The sequence below is a fragment of the Lissotriton vulgaris genome, chromosome 4_1 (genome assembly GCF_964263255.1).
Source record: "Lissotriton vulgaris chromosome 4_1, aLisVul1.2, whole genome shotgun sequence".
Taxonomy (NCBI): Eukaryota; Metazoa; Chordata; class Amphibia; order Caudata; family Salamandridae; genus Lissotriton; species Lissotriton vulgaris.
Window position 1 is genome coordinate 602,692,295 of NC_141691.1, and position 18,640 is coordinate 602,710,934.

At 41.6% G+C, this 18,640-nt stretch overlaps 1 protein-coding gene across 2 annotated transcripts in view; it reads left to right on the top strand.

The window, feature by feature from the left end:
• Nucleotides 1-18,640, top strand: part of ANLN (anillin, actin binding protein) — a 256,636-nt gene that overhangs the window by 37,563 nt on the left and 200,433 nt on the right. For both annotated transcript variants that reach the window (XM_086964829.1, XM_086964830.1), the window contains exons 5-7: nt 3,562-3,835; nt 14,677-14,855; nt 14,976-15,080. In XM_086964829.1, the coding sequence (XP_086820955.1) occupies nt 3,562-3,835; nt 14,677-14,855; nt 14,976-15,080 (558 nt within the window). The remainder of the gene's footprint in view (nt 1-3,561; nt 3,836-14,676; nt 14,856-14,975; nt 15,081-18,640) is intronic.

Below are 18,640 nucleotides of genomic sequence, written 5' to 3' on the forward strand. Positions count from 1 at the left end.
ATATCTGGCATACCTCTTCCTCCATGAAACCCACCTGCCACCCACACTGTCTAGATAACCATTTGGCTTTTGGTATTGCTGGAGAGGAAAGGCACCGGGATTATGCCTGCCTCTGCAAACTTTTCATTAGGTCGAGCCTAGCGCATGCGTTGCACTAGGAAATAGACCTCTTGGAATCACTTCAGCTTTCTTAGGGTTTAGAAGAAGTTTGTGCTTGTGGATCTCAAACGCGATTGGCCTTTGCGTCTGGCTTTTGCACGCAAACTGCCAAAGGCATGTGGAGGTCCCAGCTTCTTTTGAAAGGTTTACTACCAGAGCTATTTGCTCTCGGGAGCCAGCAGCAGCGCGCAGCGGCCATATGTTTTTCATCAGCGTTGGCGCGTTTGTTTTCAACATCATCTATCCTGACCTTGTGACAGCGCTGGCCTGAGCACGTCTGGTTTCAGTGCATCTTCCTAGACCAGTGACTTGCCCTTGCTTTCTTTCAGGAAGACAACTGGGGCAATATAAACCATGCCTTGTTTTGTATGGAAGAGCCATCTTTTGGCTAAAGGCATGTATTGAAAAATAAAACCTGCATTCACTTCATTCCTTTAGATGTTGCCTTAGCGGTTACAGACAGTTTTGCAAACAGATTTGGACAATTCTGATCGTTTCTGAGATCGTATCACTAAAATTTTACACAGTTTACCCCATCTTCAGTTTTAACATGTAACGTGAGCCAGCTCTAAAAGCCATTCATGCAGTGTTTGGCTGTTGGAGAGCCAAGCTTGGAAACACTGCATTCTGTCTTACTGTTCACTGTAAGAGTTAAACCACAGAAGCGCTCCCAGTCTGTTTATTTGTGACATTAATAGTGATCTGATAGCAATCCACTGTTCTCATTAAAGCAAGCACATTCATCGGTTTACTCTGCCTACCCTCTCCATTCTTTGCTTCCGCCGCCCCTATCTTTTGCATAAATGCTATGAAAGATGTGAAGGTTTTGCAAGGAAATGGAGCATCGTGGAAAACTTGGCAAAATGTGGCCTGGCCGCAGGAGTGGTTGGCGTGGCATCATTCCTGGTGGCTGCTTGTGAGCGCACCTGCCAGGCATTGTCTTCCACTGGTTACGTTTCCTCTCATTTTCTGTTTGCATCGTCGCTGCCTGTCAGTTCCGGTGGGCCTTGGAAACCCGTGGAAATAACGGGGTCCTACCTGACTGAAGCTGCTGTCGCAGACAGTCTTGCTTAACTGTGCCAAGGCCACGCTCTCTTCACATGAGTGAAAAGTATTACTGTAGAGAGCCACAATATGGGCTTACTGACTTGGTGACATAGTCTTATAGCCCACCGCACTTTATTGGCTATTAAAGGACAAACAAGTTTTGCCTCAGACCATTTTATTTCGTCAATCTTAATTATCACGTTCTGCTTCAGCTAGTAGTCTTTAATCAACCGTTCTTTAAAACTCTCTAAATACATTTGAGTCTATATCTTTACAGTATTCGGAAATTGTGTTTACCATAAAGGGTATTACTGTCTGCCCTCTGTCAGGCCATTTAGAATTTGTTCGGATGTTAATTTCTCTCCCATATTCCTTTGATATGTCTGCATCTATTACTGCTTTGTTGGCGAGCTGTTCTTCGTTTTAATTGCCAGTGTTTATTACTAAAACTCTGGTGTTGCCTAGTTTTGAGAAGAAATAAAAGGATATTCCTTGTGATACTTAAACACATCTTCTGAATGAATTCCCTTGCATCATTGCTGTTACCTGGATCCTTTCATGATGCTTTTGTGTCAATATTTTCTTTTCGGATGTAAATGCATACTAATAAATATCGTAGACACAAGATATTATCACCCTCCTTAGGCGCACCCTACTAATCCCTGAACTGTCCATGCTCCATGATCGTGCAAACCCTATCCATTTTCGATCCTTGTAACCCTTGATTCCAGCTGCCCTCTGTGTATAAATGACCCCCTATTATTTACAGCTGTGTTTCTGTTACCTATGTTGCCTGAGCCTTGCTGTCCAGCAATGGGTGCTTCAGTCCTATTTATGAAAAACTTGTGGCAGTTTTTGGGACAATAGAGTCTCCATCATTGAATTCTTTTGAGGGTAACCGTTTATAGCCAGTTAATTTCAAGCCCAAAGGAATATATGTTAATTGAGACCCCCTTCTTAATAGGCATATATTATGCTCCACAGATGCACTCCAAAGAGAGCGACAACGTCGGAGAGACAGAAAATGGGAGACAGAGAGAGATATAGGTGCAGTGCTAAATTTGTGGTAAAGAAATAAGTAGGGACCCAAATGTTTACTTAGGAGCACGGCCTCCCCCGCTGCTGAATGTCAGGGTTGCCAGCTACCAGTGTGTCCTAGTCATGGTTCCACATCATGCCTTTTTTGAGCACCCTACACTACAGGTCATGGGTTTGAATACCGACCTTTTCATCTTTGTTTATTTACAGACTTTGATACAGTGCCAAATGGTATGTTCAGGGAAAGTGGGAAAAACACAATTAAAATGTTGAGGGTGCCGGGGGCAGGGGGTGGGCTAATAAATGGACAGTTTGTCTTTCATCATTTCAAGTTGGTCGTAATACATTCTACTGGCAAAAGTGCGTGCATACTGCAGAGAACAAGGACATTAAGGCTATCTACTTTAACCTCCTCCATAATTAAATCTTAGCAGTCACCCCATCTCTACTGTGGGATGGATGTATACAGGGCAACAAGAGTCTTAACAATGGCCCAAATGACACCGGCTCCACTATTGTAGACCTAGTCGGCGTTTGACAAAGAAAGGTGCTAACTACAGATGCTGCTAGGAACAACAATTGGCATAGCCAATAGGTTTCGCTTTTGGAACCTTATAAGTATTTAGTTATGCAGCCTTTCTCTCTCTTCCCTGCCTCAACCCTACTCTCTCTCTCTTCCTGGTCTCAGCCCTTCTCTCTCGCTTGTGGGACCGTATAATTATTTAGTTATGCAACACAATATCCTCGGTGCAACAGCATCAACTGTTGCATGGCTAAACACTTATAAGGTCCCAAAGGCGAGACCTATTGGCAACGCCAATGCTTGTTTTTCATAGCTACTCTAATAATTTACTTGGCATTTTCTGGTGTAAGGCTATGACTTTACCTGTTTAAATGGCTTCTGTGACTGCACATACAAAATCTTAGCGTCCCCCTTTTCCTATTATCCCTTGTAGAAATCAGTTGTGTCTTCCTTGTAAACTGATGGTTGTATGGAAGGCGACCCTTGCAACAGTTTTCAGAAGTTCTTTGATTATTTGTTACCATGAAACTAAAGCCTTCATAATGGGCCTGTTAAAAACTTTCTTGTTTTAATAACTGCTTCACCGGTTTATATTTGAGACTGTATAGCATTGATAGTGTGGTGGGCAGGAAAACCTTTTCATATCCGTTTTAGTAAAAAATTAAAACCTTCATATTGGTGCTGTTACTATAAATGAAGAGAATCTGTGTTAAGAATCGTGAACATATTGTTTTAACTGTGCTGTTACTCTTAATGCTTTCCATTATTGGCTATGTTCCTTTCTCCTCTTCTAGGGTGCAGTTCATTTAGATCAGTCAGCCAGACCGACACACAAAGAAGTACAGCTACCCAAAACGCAGCTGGTGGCAGTGGCTAGTGAGATCACATCTAGTCCTAAAAAGAAGGAAGAACTAAAACCTCAAGCCATCAAGTCGTTAAATGTAAATCACGGCAGTCCAGTTGAGAAATCTAAACCCATGGTGAAATCCACTTTAACACAACCAAGTACTCCCAGGGACGATGTCCTGAAAAGAACTATTGCTCAGCAGAACAAAACTACGACTCCAGGTAAAGTCCAAATGTGTGCATCAAAATTAATGTCATTCAGAGAAATTGCAGCCCTTTCCCACTTCATTTCCACTTCTTGCCCCAAAATGTTTTCACATGTACCAAAACTTGGCTTGGAAAATCAAGTTTATGAATTTCATCCCACTTGCGTAATTTGGCAACTTCGCGTTTCTCTTGTAACAGGAAGTTCCGGCCAAATTCCGTCATTCATCGGGTTACCGAATTATTTCTGCCCCGAGACCACGGAAATGCAAGCTGCTTCTCTAATAGATTTCCCGCTTGCGTGGCAGCAAAATGAACTCTGATAGCTGCACACTCTAGTGCATTGAGCCGTTAATGCTGATTTTGCAGCATGGCACAGCCTACCGGTGCTAAATCGTAGGGCGACTTGTACATTTCCACTCGTGAGATTTTATGAAACGCCGCAGAATTTGCTGAGTGAAATTTCGACAACTTCTAATAAACTGATTTTGGATAATTCACTCACTGACTATTGTTTCTGTAAATTTTTTGCAGAAATAATTTTGGCGTGAACAATGTAATGTGGTTTTATTATTTTCCCTTGGCACCACATGAAGGATTTTGCTACAGAGCTGCTGATATTTTATTAGTCTTTCTATTTTTATTGGTGTACCTCAATGACGTTATGAGGTTTAAGCACTGTGAAATTACCTCTCCTCATACCACTCCTGCATTGATTTTCTGTTTAGTAGATTATTCAGGGCTTATTTTCTCATTCTTATGTATAAAGCTTTACAAGAAATATGAGGTCTTAAACGATCTAAAATAATTAATAGCCTTGTCTTACCCATTGTATTTTTTTAATGATTATAGATGTAGTTTTAAAAAGCAAATCTAGACATCAAGACATCAATTTTATTTATGATTTTGGAACTCAGAAGAGATCCACATAAAAGAATAACAGATGAAAAATATACATTTACATTCAATTAGAAGAAAGGTACATAATCGATGAGCATTTCCTGCACCTCTAATATATATAAAGCTTTTAAAAAAGTTAAAAATGTTGTGGCAGAACATTTCATTAGGCGGATTACAAATGGCATCTATGAATGCAGTGGCAGAAGCAAATCTAGGATGAGAATCTTTTTTTTTTTTTTTTTTTTAGTTTTTTGGGGGGTTTTTGCATTTGATTAACAAGTTTCATCTAGCCTCTTAAGTTAATATGCTGCGAGGGTGTTTATTTTGCATATGCATTAAAATGGCATTCTTATTTTTTTTTTTTTAAACGCATTATCAAAGCACCAAGCAGTTGAAAAGAGCAAAGTGTCTCATTCTTTTACCCAACAAATGGGGCAGTGGAATGAGAGCTAAGGAAACTTAGACGGACCGAGTGAGGGGACGGTAGGAGAGGTCACAGGGCAGGGGGGGGTCTGGCGAATGGGGATGCAGAGAGCACGGCTAAAAGTGGAGGGTTGGGAAGGGCATTAGGGCTGGCCATAGTCCTGCTGAGCCAATTGCTTTCATGGGCCAGACCTGTTTGCTTTGCCAATGCTAGTTAATTACTGCTGGGTTGGGCACCTGACAGTGTACTTGCCCCCCTTTTAAGCTCTCCTCAGGATCTCAAAACCTCTGTCAAGCATGCTGGAATCTAAAGGCACAATGGCATGGTGTTAAAATTCATATATTTTCACAAATACGCCTTCACTTTTTAAAAACATTCCGGCGAAGCCCTCCATGGCAGCTCATTGTGATTTTTATTATTGAACTTCATTTTTTTCAGTTTTCGCTGTATGAACCCTTTATATAGTGTAGCCTGAGCGTGGTCTGGCGAAGGGCTGCTTTTCTTGTGACCGATATTTCATCCAGAAGAGTTTGAGTGTTGCACACCTTGTGTGATGTCCTTCATTCAGTATCTTCTCAAAGCATAGAAATTCGATGTGCTCCTTTGTAGGTCGAGCCTGAGCCAGTGCACATGCACTGCTCTGCGAGACTTGTTGTGGTGGAGAAGTGAATAGAAGCTCCGCCCACTCTCCTCCCCAAATTTAGTATTGGCTTGTCATTGTCTGTCCTAAATTCTGGCTTGTGATTCGTCAATAGGCTTGTTACTACCTCTTTAGTACCGCCTCCTTCATTTGTCACCTCCCATGGCGACTGGGGCCTCTTTACTTCGAGTGTTACATGTTATGTGTTATTTAGACTATTAGCACGGTTTTACTTAATGAGGTTCTCCTACTTGGTGCCTTCTCCCCCCCGCCATCCCCCCCCCATTCCTTGATGACTACCATTTGCAATGCAATATGTCTCGTGTAAATTCATGACCTATTGCATTGCAAATGCTTGTTTTCAAGTGTTTCCCTGCCTCAGCGCGGCCCTGCCTTTCAATTAGAGCTTGAAACGGGCTCAGCATGGTGCTCCACAGTTTCATTACTTATTGTAGGAGGGCGCGCGCCTTTCATTTGATCCCCACGGCACCCTCATCACGAAAACATGCTTCATGTTTTTGCAAGGTGGCTAAAGGCTTAACTTTATTCTGCAGGCGGCACAGAACAAAACCTGCTCAGCTGAGGGCTGTAACTTGTGTTTTCATCTTGCTTCTTGTTTTTATTAACTTCGGCACCGTCTTACATGTATTTAAGCTACCTTCATCAACGTAATTGACTTAGGAGACCGCTATACCTATGCTCGTGCCCAGCGATTTCCCCCCCCCCCCCCCCCCCTCTCACCCCCGAGGGCGGGGTTATGATGCCACTCAAATAGTGAACACTAGCATTGGATTCAAGAACAACGCAGTGGCTGGTGACGTAAAGTAGATGCTTGTCCAGCCCCTGCTTTACAATTTGAGATTAGTGCTACGTGCTCAAGGAAGTGATGTGTTTTCAACAAAAAGACTATTTGCTCCAGAATGCAGCAGGCTCGCCGAAGTAATGTGGCCTATTAGAAACCAATTCAAAACAGTTTAATTCTCACAGATTTATGTCATAACTCCATAGTCCACACATTTTCATGCCTGATTATAATACGACTGTCGGGATGCTGATTTAGTTGCATATCTAATCGTACACAGTTTTTGTAATCCATAGGCTGTCTTCCCTTCATGTGGCCTTATTCGTGTCAGTGTCTATTTTCTTTGTCAGTTGTTGTCGGTACTGCTCTTATGTTGAACCACTCAAAAGCCAATGCTTGCTGCCCACTGAAGATGTGCACAGTGAAATAATTGTAAGGCAACAGGCCAGCCAATCACACGGCGAAGTAATGGTTAGTGCAAAATCTGAGGGGCCGCCGGCCATTCTAAAGAGCAACTGGTGAGTGCCATGAAAGTGGGGGTTGCTTTGTTGTTTTGTATTTATATTGTGCTCTGAGAGCCTTCTCAGGTCACAGCAGGGGGCCCACCTTCGCCTTTTATCTACTATAAGTAATTTGACAGATCTATATAAGAAAGATGAGAGTGGAATTTATTTATAACGAACTTCAGGAGAGGGAAGTGGTCAGAGTACAAAGTCTGTTCCCCTTGAGCATCAATTTCACCTTATCTAAAATTGAGCTGGCTATAGCGGAAAGCGCTGCAGGAAAAGCAGCTGGCCCAGATGGGGTGCCCGTAGATATGTATAAACATGACACAGATCTATGGGCACCACTCTTGACAAATGTCCTCAATAGCAGTAAAAATATAGGCTTTATTGATACGTGGCAAGAGGCGGTAGGGGTCCTAATTTTCAAAAAGGGTAATCGAAACGATCCAAAGTGCTATCGCCCAATTTCGCTTTTAGACTCTCTTATGAAAGTGGCAGGACGAGTGGTACTGAATAGGCTGCAAGCATGGGCGGAAGAGGCAGAAATCCTCTCCAAATTTCAGTATGGTTTTAAGGAGGGCTTAGGAACCGTCGAGCAAGGTTTAAATTTGGCCATTCTTGTAGGGAAATATGTAGTGGCAAAAAAGGGTAACTTTTTTTGTCATTAGTCGACTTGAGTTCGGCCTTTGACTGCCTTAGTCATCAGATCTTATGGGACACATTGGCGCAACTTGACATTGAAACTACCTTGCGGAATTCTATTAAAGAACTATATAGGGGGGCCGGGGCCAAAGTACGCTTCGGGAATGGGGGCGAATGCACATCTGTCTTTCCCATAAGGAAAGGAGTGCGGCAGGGTTGCATTCTTGCACCCTTTTTTATTTAATTCGTATATTAACAGTGTGGCCACCCAATTATTAACGGCTAAAACGGATTTCTCCCATAGTAAAGGTAGTCCAGTTCCACTTTTATTATATGCCGATGACGTGGTAATCATTTCAAGAACTCAGGTGGGTCTCCAGAGGGCACTTTCTACCTTTGCTGATTATATGGGAGCGAGAGGATTAAAAATAAATATTGCTAAAACAACATCTAAGATGTTTTATGCAGCACTTTTTTAGAAAAGTCTAAGATAGTCAACAGACAAATTTTCCTATTTAGGAATAGTTTTTAATAAAAAGGGAACATGGGCGTCAGCAGCCGAAGCGAGGAAACTAGCGTTTTCTCGCGCTATCGGAGCCGTAAAGAAATTTGCTAATAAATTGGGGGCCCGTCCTGTACATATTCTCGTCGACAGTTATAAGTCGAAATGTGTGTCTACCGTAACCTATGGTGCGGGGATATGGGGCATTATTAACACTAGAGATATCCAAATCTGCGAAAATGCCTTTCTCCGATTTTGGTTGGCACTCCCAGCTTCAGCATGAAGTTACGTATGTCATAAAGAACTGGGTTTGACTTATGTGACCGACCTAATTAAAATAAGCCTGTTACTACTTTGGCACAAAGTCTGGAATTCGGAAGAAACTGGCCTTAACAGCGAGATTATACAGGACTGTTTAGACCTTCAGGAGGGGCAAAAAATTAAATGGTTTTCCTATGTTGTCTTTTTTAGAAGAGCTTGGACACCCTGAATATTTTTCATTGCCAAGCACTCTAAGTTCTATTTCTAGAAAAAAGTTGAAAGAACTGTGCTTGGAACTATTAGAGTTAAAACGGTGGCAGATGTAAGGGACAAAGGGGTCTGTAATACAGAATCAATTAATGTTGCAGGGGAGTGGTTTACAAAAATATTTAATTCTGATATAGAGCAGCTTTTCTAGAATGCTGTTAACACGCTTTAGAGGGGACAGTTTCTTTAGACTGGTAACCTTCCCAGAAATTAACTCATGGTCGAAAGACTTACCACCGTGCCCATGCAATGACATTTCACAACAATATACAATCCATTGTGGTGTTCTGTAAATTTTACTCCTTTGCACGAAATAAATATCTAATCCTCTTGTTGAAAAAGTGGGTACTGAGACAGTGCAGACCGACCCTTTTGATACTTCAGATGCTGGAAGAGAAAATGACCATGTATTTTGTGCCAAATGTTTTGAAAAATGTGATAAGATCCAGGAAATCAATGAACTGACCCTCAATTTAAATAATATTTATTTATCTACTAGCACTGTTATGTACCTTTGCATGGCAAATTGTCGTGGAACTGACTGTAATGTGTTTTTATTGTTTTTTTTGTATCTGTTTTTATGATTTTTAATATGTAAAATCGAATAAAGCTATCTTTGGCTTTGATCTACTATAAGTCAATACGTTGCCTGCCAGCCATGAAGATTCATGCACTGGGGATTTGTGTGGACTCTTTACCGTCACTTTTCAAACCAGTCGGTGCTATTATTCCTTCTCAGAGCGCACCAAGGAGTGTCTTGTCACTGGGAGAGAAAAAAGTTGTACTTGCATTTCAAAATCAATGCTCTTCTGTTTGTGTCACATGGTGGACCAGGGACTCATTCTCTTTTAATACAGTCGGCGTAAATTTCATAGGAAGAATAACCATTGTCTGTGTGCGTGATCCAGATAACGTTCACAAGGTGTGAGGCCTTCATTGACAACACATGCTGATGTGCGTGTTTTCAGGAAATGTAGCTAGCATGCTTCATGTAAGTTTATGTATTTAAAAAAAAAATAATCAACCTTGTCAACTGTTGTGTTTGTGTTTAAGTGGAGCCGACAACTGTGTAGATTATTGAGAGGTAGTTCACGTATATGGCCTCGGGAACATACATAGTGTTTTGAGATTTATGAAGTGAACACCCACTGTGTCTGTGTCTATCAGGTATCAATGTACCTTTCAGAATAGCTCCTCCGGACTGCTTGAGTTTTAGGGAATGGCATTTTGCGTTCCCCTGCAAGGTCTCAGTGTGCATAGCTGAAAGCATGAAAGCAGTGCCCCTATAGGAGTGTTTCCTTGTACGACACACAGTCTGTTAATTTCACACCAGGCATGTGGAAATGAATCACAAAATTCTCTGTGTGTGAGAGACGCTTATGAGAGGAGCAGTGTGGCTGAGTAGATCGCTCTCTGTGTGTACCTTAATATAGAGTAAAGTCCTAGTTTTTGGGGTCCTTTGATAATGTGGCCCTATGTGCTTTAGTATTTGAGAACACATCCTTTCTTGGACTCTATTACAGGGCATACCTTACTGATGGCTGTTGTAGTTTTGCTTTTTTCAAACCATTTCTCAGCTTTTAAAATGGCAGCATCTTAGTTTCTAAAAGCTTTTAAGAATAATAAAGCTCTAACACACCTACCCTCCTTTTCTTTCAGTGTATTCTAATTACACAAACAATATCTTATCTGTCTACAAACTTCTCTCCCCTTCTTTCGGTCACACACACTTTCTCTACTACTCTCTCTAGTGTTCATTCGCCAATTCATACACATATTATCTGACCCTCTCAAAATTACTTTTAAAATATTCAGTAAATCTCTCAACACTATCTAATCTGTATACCACATAATTCCAAAACGCAAATACACTAAACACCACACCATGCGAGCACACAACTAGCAATTACAATAAAAACAAAATACCTCTATCATCTATAACTCACACGTCCACTAACCCCATACATCTCACAATTCCACTTCCCCCTCACATGCCCTCAATCCATCTCTACTCTCCAAATTATTTACTAAGACATGCTACCTTCCTATAAATACTAAAATGAAGTTCAGATCCATCTCTCGCCTCCACTGCCCCCTAATTAACACTTACTCTACTCCCTCCCTCTCTCTCTCAAAACACTCTCGCTTTCCCACACAGTAATCCATCATTTCTCATATTCACTTCACGTCTTGCAGCACAGCTTCAAATACAAAGGACATTCTAGAAATGTGCACCTCTAACACGCCCTACCATCCTCTGCTTACGGTGTCTTCTACCTACATAAACATGGCCACTTTATAAGTCTTCAAAATTCTCTACCCTTCATTTCACTCTTTTGCACACACTTTTTCTACTGCTCTCTCGAGTGTCTACTAACCTCTTCACACACAAACTACCTATCACTACTGATTCTAATTATAATTGTAACCATACACTTGTGTCCCCTTTTGTCCCCTATGCTCCCAGCACCCTTGCCCCGCTCCAAGCTTTGTATATTTCTGTACTTTAGACTTTTTGTTTGTTCACCTCTGTAAACCGTGTAAAGTGCTCTGATTCCCTCACGGGTCAAGTTTGCGCTCTATAAAACATTAAAATAAAATAAAATCGCTTGCCATATTACTTTCAATGTATTCTATACACCTCTTACCAAAATCTATTCACCATACCACACAATTCCAAACCACACATACACTGAACTTCATCCAATTTCACCCCACACAGTTCCACAACTAACAATTCCAATACAAAAGACATAACACCACTTACAAACGTACATCCACTCCACTGCAAACAAATGGACATACGTAAAAACATAATTTACAATACAAATAGCTCTAACTTTAACAAATGCGAGACCGATTGCATTGCAGATGCTTGTTACCTCCTTATATCTTCCATTCTGCTCAGAAGATTTGTCTTCCACTTGATTTCACGTTCTATAATGCAGGAAAGATTCCACAGTTTAATTCCTTAAGAGCTCTTGGCTTTTACTTCTCTCATAAATATAACATCATAAACAAGTTGCTGGGTAGTGGGATGCATGTAAGTGATTCACATTTATTTGAAAAAATAGCTCTAGAGCTTTGTGCTACGATTGGACAATGAAAAGGTCACCATTGATTTTACAGTTTTATTCTGCCAAGGACCCAGGATACACATTCCAAAAATAGTTAAGCAGTGACATTGATGAATAAAATAAAAAGAAAATTTGTAAAGCGCGATAGCTACCCGGAGGCATCCTAGCGCTGTAGACCTGTGCATAGTGGGGGTCGAGGTGAGGATTATTCAGTGTGTGAGAAGAGCAGGGTTTTTAGATGCTTACAGTAGGATAGGAGGTTAGGTTCTGTGCGCAGGTGGTGGGGAAGGGAGTTCCAGAGCCTCGATGCGTTGTATGAAATGGACCGGCCTCCGCATCTCTCTTAATCCTAGGTACCGTTACCAGAAGAGAGGATGATGATCTGAGGTGTCTGGCAGGGCTGTAGGCAGTGATCAAGGAATGATTGATGGCGGCTTCCGTTTTCCAATATGCTCGTAAATGATACGGAGGGTCTTACACTCAATTCTTCGTCTCACCGGAAGCCAATGGAGGCTACTCCGGCCGGTCTTTACTGAGAGACGGTGGGGGATTTGGAGTAGTGTGCGCTCCGCACAGTTCTGTACGATCTGGAGCGTGTTCAAGGCGGCTTGAGGGGCTCCTAGGTACAAGGCATTTCCAAAATCAAACCTGGAAAGAACAAGTCCCTGGATCATTATTTTTCTGGCTTGGAAAGGCAGTAAAGTGAGGATCTTCCGTATTAGCCTAAGTAGGCCAAATCAGGTAGCCGATAGTTTAGTGGCTTGGGCGATAAAATTGAGGGATTGTTTGAGCCATATGCCTAGGCTTTTGATTTTATCCTTAGGAGTGGGGGGGCGCCAAGGCAGGAGGGCCACAATGACTTGAGTGGGGAGGGGTTGCCTAGGAGCATTAGCTCAGTTTTTTTCGCCGTTTAGTTCAAGGCACGACAGGGTCATCCATTGATAGCTTTATATGCCTCACAAAATGTGACTGTTTTGAGTTGGCTATCGGAAGGGGCAATTATTTTTCCAGGTTGCGTTTTTGTTGTTTTTTTTCTTCAGGGGTTACCCTCTGTACTTTTACATTTCTAGGAAATCTTTCTAAAGATGATGAATCAGTAGAAGGAAGCATGTGTTACGTTTTTTTCTTTTAGCAAACTTTTCCAGGGCCATATTGAATCTTCCACAGATTCTACATCACACTGTACCTCTCAAGATGGTGTACCTTTGTCTTCTGCTGACTTCTGTGGCTTTCACCGTCTGAATTGACTGAATGAGCACATCATTCCTTTCAGAAGCCAGGGGATGTTTTTTCTAGTGATGCTGGGTGCTCCTTTATAGGCTTTGAAGCTGCTATGGAACCCCCTAGCGATCTAAAAATTGACTTTTTCTGAAATCTCGTGCTATGAAGACGAAATAGAGATGCAGGACACCTTGTAAAACTTCTAAATCAAATTAATGGAAGTGTATTTATCAAAATAAAATATCTATGGCGAGTTAAAGTATATCTCAGTCTAAAAAAAAAATACTGACGATATGCAACTTGTTCTTATTTGGAACTGCAAGTTGGGTTAGGCATCCAATTTAAGCTGAGCATTCTGGCACTGCTTGCTAAAAGATGCAGCATGACATCTCACTCCTTTGTTTACCTGCTTATCGCATTAATCTCCTTAAGCAGACCTGATCAAAGTTCACATTGTGTTAATGGTATCATCTTATTGGAGAATGTTTTGTATTTTCACGGATGAAGATCCAGTCTGTCACTGAAGCGGTCTGCTTATACCTGTAAGGTTTAGAAATCTCATTTCCCTATAGTAAAAAAAAAATCCACTTTAATTAATCAAGATAAGTCTGGCGAAATGGAATCCCTGTGTAGCGGCGAGGTGGTTCTTGGTTCATTTAACATGAAAGGGCCTGATTGTGTGAGCTCGTGTTTTAGCCTGTGTGTGTGACATGGTCATGTAGCTGTTGGCGAATGGTGAGAAGGTTCTGCCTAGGAAGAGGTGTGCGAGGTGTAGGAATTTCAAAAGTGCTGCTTCTGCATTTGGGGGAGATTACGTACCCACCTAGGGATTATTCCCCTATGTGCTGCTTTAGGGAAAACAAAGCATCTCCTAACCGATCTTTTGATATAATGGGATGACTGGCTCTTGCTTAGGTGCATTCATTTCTTTTCACCCAACTCATGTGTGGAATGCAGCCTATTTCTGAGCCAAGGCATTTTGGGAAAATGGTCTGTATGGCAAATGGCAGTATATAATTCTTACTCTTAGCTATTTTTATGTCACGTTTTTAGTAGGTATTATGCTCAATCTGTACCGTCTGCACCATTAATTAACTTCACAGCCAGGGTGCCTTTTTACATATTTACGCATATTGCTCTGTATTCTCTTCATAGTATGAGCATTCATGATGAATGTCTAGTTTTTCTGGATTTGCAGCACCCAGTTCTGTTTTTCTGGGTGTCATGTGACTATCAGTCTCACTATGTTCCTAAATTAGACTCCGGTTTGAATTACAATACAAATTTCCCTTTCACCGTTTAATGCTTTGAGTGATTGTAAGGTCATATCTCCAAGTTTGACTAAGTTTCCGGGACAACTAGCACTGGAAGTGTACGGCAATTGTTGGTTCTCATTCAGGTCTATCTGACCGACATGCTCCACTACCACACATGAATCTATTTTGTATCCACAATGTGAAGCTGTCCAATGTTTTAGATCGTATGATCAAACTCTTGCAGAATCCAAAGTCTTATTACAAAATGGTGTCTTGAACCTAGAGCACATGAAACATTTAGATTCTTTGAAGAGTTTTGCAAAAGTTGAAATTGTATTCATTAACTGTGTTATGGTTTCAGGTGGTACATCAGTGAAATCTTTCGTAGAACGTTTTGGAGAGCGCTTACAAGTGCATAGTCCTTCACCAGCAATTTCCAAAACTCCCAATGTAACCCCAACCACCAAAATCCTTCAAGAAAGATTAGAGAGGCAGAATGGTACCTCCAGCACTGCCTGTTTAGCTCAGCAACTGAAGCAGGTATGGACTGCCAATTTCTTTTGAGGTCGCTTCATATACCATTACAATTTCTTAATCTCTTTACAACCACAATAATTCTACATCCTAATATTCTACCTTTTTATGTTTTGTTTGGTAAAGGAACGTGAAAGAGAACTTGCTTCAATCCGTGGACGCTTTGATAAAGGTAGTGCATTGGCTACTGAGAGAGATATTTCACGAAGCAAATTGCCTGAAACTAAAATGGTAAGCACCTTATACCTTTCCAGGAAAAGTACTTTTTAATGAATCTTTAAAAGTTCTCTGGGTTTTGGGAGAAGCTAATGGGTATCACAAACGGATATTGCTGCCTGACTAAGAGACCGGAAAACAGAATGGAAGAAAGGTTATACTTTAAAGTAATAGTATTATTAGGTCTGGCATTGACGAAACAACCAAAGATAAAGATTGGCAGCCAGTGCCAGACCTATTGGCTTTACTAATGCTTGTTTTCATTAGAGGTTGATCTGGAGGGGTTTTTGGGTGCCATTGCATTGCTCTTGGCTAGTATTGTAGGTAGACTCACACATTTCTATAAACCCGCTCACTCTCTTGTGCACACTCCTCATCATTATCTTGCCTTTTCAGTGTAAACTTTAATGTAAAGAAAAGCTTCTGTTGTAGTTTTGCGAAGTTCTTCCAATCTGGGTACAATTTCCACTAAAAGTTCTTTGGAATCTTGTATTCACCCCCCCCCCCACCTCCTACCTTCAAGTGTGCACAGCTACTGGCAAAGGTCTTGTTGCATATGTGCGGACCCTTAACTCCATACCATATGGGTTTTACAAGTCCTCTAGTATACCTCCTTGTGCTCAGGCAGGTGGAAAAAAAATAAGCTGCTCCTGATTACACATTTTCTGCTTGCTGCGGTCTACATTGGTGGTTCTTTACTGGAACTTCACATCTTACTTAGATGCTGCCACCACCTTTGCTTTCCATTTTATGCCTGGTGGTATGTATGGGGGAGGAGATGGAGGCAAGTGGACATTCAAAACTAGTCTCCCTGTAGAGTTTGTTTATGCCTACTTGTGTGTGAAGTAACTAGCTACACCAAAGGTTGCCACCATCCCTGCAGCAATAAAGCATAGTATAGAGTATGTAGCAGGAGTTTAGTAGCATAGTTACAATAGGTGCACAGAAGCCCAGGTCATTATGGGAAAAGCTACAAAAGCAATTCGGACATTAAGTAGAGAAACATACGGGGAGTGAAGAGGTACAGAAGCCCAAAGTTAGTGAAATAGTACAAGAGCACAGCATACAAAGAATTAGTGGGGTACAGAAGCACGGGGCCGAGTAAGTGGATGGTACTGGGGTTAGTGAAGCTGGTACAAAAGCAATCTAGAGTAATATGTGGAAAATTCCAGGAGGCAGCTGAGGTAGTCGTATAGATTAAAGGGGAGCAAAGGCTAGAGACAGTGGTGGGGGTGGTGGGGGGAGGAGGAGGAAAAAGCAGAGTGAGTAAAAGCGCAGAAAAGAGTGAATGAGATTAGGCAGTGAAGTGATGTAGGCAGTGAAGTGATGTAGACCGGATTAGGGACGTGGGGGGGAAGCTGCACAGAGGTAACAATTAGTAGGTGCAGAAGCGCAACCCAATATTAAGTGATTCATAAGCTGCAGAGACAGAGGGGAGGAAATAGGAGCCAAAACTAGGGTGTATCAGCCATTCATTATATATAGAACTGTGAGTATTCATTTATTCTTTTGCTCTGACGAGCATTATGTCAATTATCCCATTTCCCAGGGGCCCCCAAAGGTATTTGTTTTGTTCATTTAAACTCCACTGGCATTTCTAAATGGTTCAGTAGTCTCCCTTTCTTCTAAAAGATTTTGGAGGGCACTAGAGCCACTAATCTCCACTGGCTTGCTACTGTGGGGAGTCATGGAATATGAATACATAGACTTGGGCAGATATGAGGTTACAGCAACATTAGATGCTCATGAGGTCCTTGCACCTCATATTTACATTCCTTGGATTTCAGTAAACTTCAGTTCCTTATGCCAACAGCCTTTACAATTGTGTTAATGTACTCATTTGTAGAATGCAACCCCTGTTAGGTAGCAGCAGGGTGAGTTTAATCTGTCCTAATGTTGCTCCAGATCCTGGAAGCATAGATGGCAAAGGCTTGTCTATTGGTTTTTACCTTTTACAATCTTTAGCTCTTGCCTAGCGACGCAGCGCATGCGCTGCGTTGCCTTGGCGAGACCTATTGTCGTCCGTTTGTGTTCGGAAGAGGGACAGGAGCTGAGCACGCGCCTGGACAGGCAATGTGCACGTGTACAGCTCCGTCGGGTCCAGATCATCTCGGACAGGAGATGTGCACGCTCCTGGACGGGAAACCGCTTTCTGGTAGCGGGCTGTAACATCTCATGCTGCATTTCAGCAGAGCTTTTCTTTCTTTACTATGTTTAAAACTTTAGAAGTCCTTAACCAGCAGCTTAAATTAGATGGCCACACACCTCTATTTATTTTATTGTAAAAATGCAACTTTATTTTATTAACGTTTTTTCAAAAATATACAGTCTGAACGGACAAAACAGTGCCTTTCGACAGTCAATGAATGGCCTGCCGTAGTTCGTACATGGCTGCTGTTTGATTACTCACAGACAGAGGCTTGGGGGAAAACGCAGCTATACCTGTTGAATAATGCCCGGGACAGCAATCAATACCTGCAACTAATGGGTGCTCGCTGAGCGCCAGGAAAGGTTAGATCATAGGCGGCCTAGACCTGGAAGCGCTTGGCTTTGCTATTCAAAACAGAAAGGGGTAGCCATGCTCAAGGGAGGATAAATAAAATGGAGACCATGTATAATTTTTCTTCCTCAGGAAAATATTGATGCAGTATTGCTGTCAGATCCTGTTTGGCAGCCTGCACAGCGCCTCTTAAATTATTCTGCTTCATGTTCCTGGATGTGAGGGGAATCGCTTTTCATCGTGTGCACAAATAATATCTGAGCTGGAACTGGCATATTGGATTTGGGCATAATATACAATGGAAATGGTTTCTAAAAATGGAAATCTTAATACTTAGCAAGTTTTCCGCAAATAAAAGCATACCTTGGTGGAGGATAAAATGTTTTTGTTTTTTATTTTCCTACTCTGCCCTGCAATCCCAAAAACAAGGTTGACATGATAATTGTTAGTTGGCTTTAATCCGAATGTATTACAACGGCAGGAGATAAAGTGCATTTTTTTAATGTTGACATACAATGTATGTAAATGTAATTATATAGACCCGTAAATAGACATGCTGCACTTGTTTCCAAGTATTCCCAATTTTTGCATATATGTTCACAAGAAGGCCGGAGTAGTCCAAGTTCCAATGTCTACAGTTCTCCTACACAGCTTTTCTAAGGTACATGAACAGTTTTACATGAGTGTTATGCTTTTGAGGTAATTGGTCAGTAAACAATTTGTGCCCAAGATAATTCATCTTTTATAAAGAACGCCGTACAACTGCTAGTGAAAACTTGGGTCTGTACATTGATTAATCCTTAATATATTCCTACTTGTTGGCCATGTTGTGCTTTTGCCCGCAGCACTTTCCATTCTTTTCTTTAATCGAGCGCTTATGATCTCAAACGTTGGTTGTTGGAGACTGGTGCTTGCTCTGATTTCTGTTCTGAAAGGTCCCAGAAGCCTCTGGGCTCAACTGATCTGCAGAGGCTGCAGTGGCAGATCGTTAGAAACATGGCATGCGTGTTATTCAAATAAACCCAGTGTACATGTGCCAGGCTGTGGTGGTATTTGGTTGATGGATGCCAAGGTA